This window comes from Oryzias melastigma, linkage group LG14, assembly GCF_002922805.2.
Source record: "Oryzias melastigma strain HK-1 linkage group LG14, ASM292280v2, whole genome shotgun sequence".
Lineage (NCBI taxonomy): Eukaryota > Metazoa > Chordata > Actinopteri > Beloniformes > Adrianichthyidae > Oryzias > Oryzias melastigma.
Genome location: NC_050525.1, coordinates 8,147,194 through 8,153,917, shown reverse-complemented (window position 1 = coordinate 8,153,917; position 6,724 = coordinate 8,147,194). Strand labels below are relative to the sequence as shown.

The 6,724-nt window shown below is 40.5% G+C and overlaps 2 protein-coding genes across 2 annotated transcripts in view; both read left to right on the top strand.

The window, feature by feature from the left end:
• Positions 1-1,875, top strand: part of LOC112138992 (unconventional myosin-XIX) — a 17,245-nt gene extending 15,370 nt beyond the window's left edge. Inside the window, exons 23-24 of the mRNA XM_024261684.2 lie at positions 324-647; positions 726-1,875. Of these exons, the coding sequence (XP_024117452.1) occupies positions 324-647; positions 726-839 (438 nt within the window). The 3' untranslated portion in view covers positions 840-1,875. The remainder of the gene's footprint in view (positions 1-323; positions 648-725) is intronic.
• Positions 1,876-3,724: 1,849 nt separating this feature from the next.
• Positions 3,725-6,321, top strand: LOC112139004 (complement component 1, q subcomponent binding protein). Its single transcript, XM_024261706.2, has 6 exons — positions 3,725-4,118; positions 5,191-5,341; positions 5,414-5,498; positions 5,570-5,665; positions 5,741-5,866; positions 5,941-6,321. Exons 1-6 carry the CDS (start codon positions 3,866-3,868, stop codon positions 6,088-6,090), a joined length of 861 nt encoding a protein of 286 aa, XP_024117474.1. The 5' UTR covers positions 3,725-3,865; the 3' UTR covers positions 6,091-6,321.
• The last annotated feature ends 403 nt before the right edge of the window (positions 6,322-6,724 follow it).

Sequence of the window (6,724 nt, the reverse complement as noted above, 5' to 3'; positions counted from 1 at the left end):
TGGAGGAAGGAATGAATGATAGACAGAGGCACTGGACAGACCGCCGATGTCCCGCCTCCAGAGTCATATACCTCACTGTGATTGGTTGGTTCATTCAGCTCGGCACAAAACAACTGTCATTCATATCAGCCTTGCGGGCCGCACTAACAGTAATCTTATATATGAAGACGGGGGCCGCAAATCATCATCCTGCGGGCCGCAGATGGCCCGCGGGCCGCGAGTTTGAGACCCCTGATCTAAAATGTTCTTTTGATCCAGAAAATAAGTTAAATGTAAACACTGATGATATCTTAAAGTAACCTCATGTCTAATTGCTGTGGCAGACCGTGTTAAAGCTCTTGGCTGAGGCAGAGCTTGACGACGCCACAGACCTGGTGGAGGACGGCGCCCCACCGGTGAACCCTGTCGTTCGGGAGCGAGGCTCCGTCCAGCTCCCCAGTATCCAGGAGCCTGTGACAGTGCGGGGGTGGCCTCTGGGGCTGGCTTTGGCCTCTGCTCCGTCCATCACCGTGTCGTTGACCGCCACGGGCTTTCAGAAGTTGGTCTCTGTGGTGACGTCCCTCAACCTGCCCTCCAGGAGAGGAGAGTACAAGGTGGAGACCAACCAGTATAAGCAGGGGCTGGCCTCCATTCGAGCCCAGCCGAAGGTGAGAGAACGTCCACACAGCTCCTGAATACAAGGATCTGATGAAATCGCTGATCGGCTTGTGTTGGATCACACACAGGGATCTGTTAAGCTGCACTGTCAGCGGTCGCCTCTTCTGTACGCCGACACACAGCCAGACCTGAAAAGTGACGTGACCGGGTTCAACGAAATCCTGCTGGAGCAGACGCTGTGAGAACCTTCTCTGCTGGACCAACTCCTCCAGGACGCTAGTCTTAGAACATCAAAACGCAAAAATAATTCCACACATTTTGCCCAAATCCAACTTTAAGTTCTGTTTAAATGCGGTCAGAAACAGTTGTGTGGTGTTAGGAAGTATAAAAGCTCTCCAGTGTCCACAATAGTGATATTTTTTTAAATCACAGCAAAAACTGGAGCTTGATGAAGCACTTTTATTGAATGAATGCTGCTCTAAACACTATTTCCCATAGTGCCTTTAAAAACAAATCTACACTTTCACTACAAATGAGCTTTTAGTTCATTCAATGTACTTTTGCTGAAGGATTATTTATCTTCCATTTATGTTGGGGTGTTTCATGCAATCTGATTTCAGATGTTTTTTTTAGCATTTTACTTGTGTTTTGTTGGCATTTATAATCAAAAACAAACAAATGTTGCACATGTGAAGCACATATTGCACAATAAAAACGCACAACTGCTCACTTAGAGCAAGATGACACAAACTGAAGGGACCTTTGAGGGACATTAAAATAACTTTAAAAAATAGTTCATAAATATCAGACAAATTTGGGTTTGAAAGCGAACTGATGATGACACTACTTGAAGACAAAAAACTTCAGTTAATATTATTGCTATTTATATAAAAGGGCAGAAACAATAGGTGGCTAATTATTATTTTTTTCAATTCAAACCTTTAAAACTGCTTTGGCTCTTTATTATATATAAACTTTTGTTTTTAAATTCATTCATTGAAATGTTGGGTTTTACTGTGACCATTTATATTTGCGAACAGTAGACCATGTATTTACCCGTGAGCTGTCTGACAGCAGCTCCTGAGTCTGACTGAAGCATTATGAAGCCAATTTAAATATTTATCATAATTAGCAGGAAGTATGTTTTGTCTCAAGAAATAAATGAAGCTTTAACTGTGTAAATCATGTTTTTTTTTAGAGTTGATTTTACTGTAATAAAAATGTGCATTACGAAAAGAAATCTGCAAGTGTATTCAATAAATGGTCATCTTAAAAGTTGTTACTCTCTGTTCGGTCATTTTCAAGCACTGGTTAGTTCTTTGAATTGACCTGCAAAAACAATATGTATTTAAAAGCTGTTATGTCCTGCTGCTGCTGTCTGGCTTCTCATCCACCCAGTTCCATTTGGCTCACCTGGCAGGTGTGGCCAATATGCCTTGATTGGCAGATAGTGTCTACTTAAGCCAGAGGCGGCCACACCAAGAGGGCAGGGAGCAGAGCAGCAGGCTGGGTTAAGTTTGTGTGGTGTTGGTTGGTTTGTGTGGTGTTGGTTGGTTTGTGTGGTGTTGGTTGGTTTGTGTGGTGTTGGTTGGTTTGTGTGGTGTTGGTTTGTGTGGTGATTGGTTTTTGACATTTGTTACTTGTGTCCTCAGCAATCTTAGATTGCTGGGTTTTGTTGTGTTAGTTTGGGGTTGGGCCTTGGTAGTTCTGATTTGCGGGCTTTGTTTAATTTGGGTTGATTAGGTCGTTTTGTTAGGCAGCCCTTAGCAGGGAGCTGCTGACTCCAACGGTCGTCATGGCTGGGTCAGCAGTCTCCCTGACTTCTTTTTCTTTTGGCCAAGGTCCCAACTCCGTTTTGGTTTGTTCTTTTAACCTTAACCACTAATTTCTTTACTTCATTTCAGGACACAGGTTTTCCGTTTATTTAAATAAACTGTGTTCCTTGTAGTTTGGTGTCCATCTTGCATGTTATTGTCCCCACTGACGGTCATCCCCTAGACTCTGGGCTAGTTTTGCGGTGGGGACGTAACAAAAGCACTTAAAAACATGTTTGCTTGAAAGACATTCCTTATTTCAAAGGGTATCACAAGAACATTGCACATGTTTACGGGTGCAGATGAACAATACTTTCTTTAAAAATCAGACTGTAATTTCCTGGGTTTTTTTTCTTCATTTTTTCTCTCATAGTTGAGATACATCTATGATGAAAATTACAAGCCTCTCATCTTTTTAGTAGGGAGAACTTTCACAATTGGTAGTTGACTAAATACTTTTTTGCCCCACTATACATTATACACTGTATATTTTAACTGTTAGTAATGAACCTCAAATATGTGACACCTGTGTGCTTGAACATTTTTATAAAAGTTAGAATTCCATTACAGGTGAGTAGTGCATTGTAACAGGGTCATTAATTAGCTATAAGTGAATGAATTATTACTGTCTTACAACAACAGTAAGCAAAGGTAAAAATAGACGCCTGTTTTTCCTTCACTGGATAACTTGTACAATCTATTATAATATAAAATGCTTTTTTTCCCTCAAACATTTTGCATGCCTTGTGAACAAAAGCTTACCAAGTCACCCAGCATATTATAATTGATACTATATATCTCAATAAAAACGATGTTGTATATTTTGTGGATTTCTTGAAATTGTTTAAAAAAAAACATCATAATAAAAAAAGGAATTATCTGTAAATTCTGCATTACAGGGTTTCAAACCCTTGTGAAACAGCACCATCTACTGGCAGAAAGACTACACTAGATTTAGTATTGAGTCGAAAACAGGATGATGCAATGTTTCTACACGACGGAGCTCTAAAGGGCAATATTGTATTGATATTTCTTATTTTATCTCACTTTTATTTGATGTCGAATTTAATAAAATAAACAACTTGGTTCAATAAAAAAGCAAGCTATCTTTAAAAAGGCTTTCCTTTTGAAGACACAAGGGGGCGCTACTGGGATTGCACTACGGTTTTTTTTATCGTGTATCATATTTCAATTTATTTTTAAATACTTTTCAATATACGTTTAATAAAATGTACACCGTGTTTGACTTTTTTTTCAACTAAAATAAATTATAATGTATAAAATTGGCGTTTACTGGAGGAAGTATAACTTCCGGTTCACAGGTCATAGTTACGCTAGGTCAATGTGCCCTTCCACACGTGTTGCCGGTTTCTTCTAGAAGCGTAGCTGGTAGGAGGGTCGCTGTCTGTCTGTGTGGCTTAGTTTTCACTCTTCTTTGAACACTTCACAGAATCATGCTAAAGTCTTTGGTCCGCGCGGCGGGGGCCGCTGTTCGGCTGTCCTCGGCTCCGTCCGCTGCTGCTCGGGTTCTGCCGCTCAGCTGTCCGACCATCCGCTCTCCCGGCTCGGTTGGTTCTCGGCCCTTCACCCGCTCCCTGTGGATGCTGAACAGTAACGGAGCCTCGTCGGGATACAGACCTAAACTGTTCAGCTCCAAAATACTAAGTCCGTCTGTGTCGTGTGGATGTGGAGGACTGCACACGGAAGGTAGCTCAACTTCTCCATGCTTTTGGGTTCATTTATCACAATGAATTGATGACAATTAGACTCAGTTTTTTGGAGCAGCAGAACGGCTTAAATCTTGACAAATCGCGACAAAGGCACGTGACGGTTAATTGGGCTTTAATGAGACGCGAGCGTGCATCTTCTTCGTGAAGAGCTTAGAGCTGACACACGTTGTTGTGGCATTCTTAGACACGCATTAATAAAAATAAGTTTACATTTGTATTTCTGTTGCACTTTTGAAAAGGAGCTTATTTGTGACGTAGTCAGTACCACACGCTCTCTGCTCCACCTCATTCTGACGCATCCACTTGCAGACAAATAGATCCATCAACATCTTTGTTTTCCTCTCCGAGCTGGTATCTGGATCAAAATTGTACAGCTGGAGGTACAGCTCCTCGATTGTTGCACCGATAATGTTAAGTTGAGGATGTGAGGAGCTGGAGAGAGCATGTGGACAAAGAGCTCTGTGTTGGGTGATGGGAAGTGGGGTTGGGCTTGCTCTACTGCAACCGTCACGATTCAAAGGTGAATTTTTTTGATGAACCGTCCTAGAAATAAACTTTTTTTTTTGTCTTAAAACTGATTTTAAATCGGGTCAAAAGATGATTGGAATTTTAACATTTTTATCTAATTAGAAATTACACGTTTTTAAATAATTACATCTGCATTTGCTCAGTCAGCATTTTTTTTCTGTCTGTGTGTTATCCATCTTTTGTTATAAATTGTCCAGTTTGAGGTTAGAAAAAATCGTTGGCTTTAGGTTTGTCACATTTAAACATTTTACACAATGAATGTAGATATTTTGGATGCTATTTAAATAATGTAACGATGTCTCTATAATACATCTCATCTGCCTTATTTACCTCTAAGTTTTCATATGTTTATAAATAAAACATGGAGGTGGGATGAGCTACACATGTGGGTTTCACCCATCCATACTTTTCCAAATCCCCTCTTCTAAGGCCAATTGTTAACTTATATGAAGTCAACTTATTCTGTGTGGATTCAGGTTTTTATCACATAAATGTAACTTCACCGTTTGTCTTTTTCTCAGGAGACAAAGCTTTTGGTAACTTCCTGTCGGATGAAATCAAAGAGGAGAAGAAGATCCAGAAAAACAAAACCCTTCCTAAGATGTCTGGAGGATGGGAGCTGGAGATGAACGGCACAGAGGCCAAACTCACAAGACATCTTTCTGGTGAAAAGTAAGAGGATGGTTCATTCAGCGAGGACACAATGACAGTTCCTCTAAAGCAGCTTTTTGTTGTTGTTTTCAGGGTGACCGTCACATTCAACGTCAACAACAGCATCCCTCCCAGCTTTGAGGAGGAGGAGCAGCAGCAGAAATCAGCAGAGGAAGAGGTAACTGTTTTGAAGGATTTCTAGATTTGTGACGATTATTTTTGTTTGCTCACCCGTTATTTCATTTGCAGCCAGAGATTGTATCAACGCCAAACTTTGTCGTTGAAGTAACAAAACAGAATGGAAAGCAAACGCTGGTGTTTGACTGTCATTTCCCTGAGGATGAGGTAGGAATTCAAACGAAGAACATGACAAAACTTCAGGAGAATAAAGTAGTTAAATAGAAATGTGCCGACTTGTAGATAAGTCATGGGGAGGGGGAGGAGGAGAGTGACATCTTCGCCATCCGGGAGGTCAGCTTCCAGCCGGAGGGAGACTCGGACTGGAAGGAGACCAGCTACACGCTCAACACGGACTCTCTGGACTGGGTAAGAGCAGCGGTGAACTCTGATTACACAACGATGAGATGTACTCGACTCTTAACTCTGCTGGTTCTCTCTAGGCGCTGTACGATCATTTGATGGACTTCCTGGCCGACCGCGGCGTGGATAACACCTTCACCGACGAGCTGATGGAGCTCAGCACCGCCATCGAACATCAGGAGTACATCAAATTCCTGGAAGACCTTCAAGGCTTTGTCAAATGTAACTAATATTAACTTAACCGTCACTGTTCTCCGGTGGAGATTCCAAAGGACTAAAGCACTCAAGACTTATATACGGAAAAATAATAAAAACTATGTTCCCTTTTTTCTGTAACTTAAATAGGAATATAGTGATCATTTACAGTCTGTCTATTTTACATCTCATGTCCCCTTTAAATGTGCAAACGCTCTTCAATCAGCATCTGTTCCAAATAAAGAGAATCGTCAGTTTTCAGTGGAGAATTTGCCATCTTTATTGAAATAAAAATAAGAAGCTAAATTATGCTTCAAGTAGGGATGTCCCGATCAGGTTCTTTGGGATCTGAGTCATTTGATTTTGAGTATCTGCGGATACAGCGGCACAATCCAATATTTTTGTAAAACTAAAAAAATAAATGAACAGATTCAGGTTATCACACATTATTCCATTAACCTTCTTTTATAATTTAACAAACAGCACTTTAGCAAACAGAGGAAAAAAAGTAACTATAAAGGTAATAATTAGTCATGTAAGAAAGTTAAGTTACATCAACTAATATCTTGAGAACTATTGAACATTTTTAATCAAATGTGATTCATATCTTAAAAATGAATAATTACTCTGTTGTAGCAGTGATGAGGATTCATGAGAAGCTGATATCAT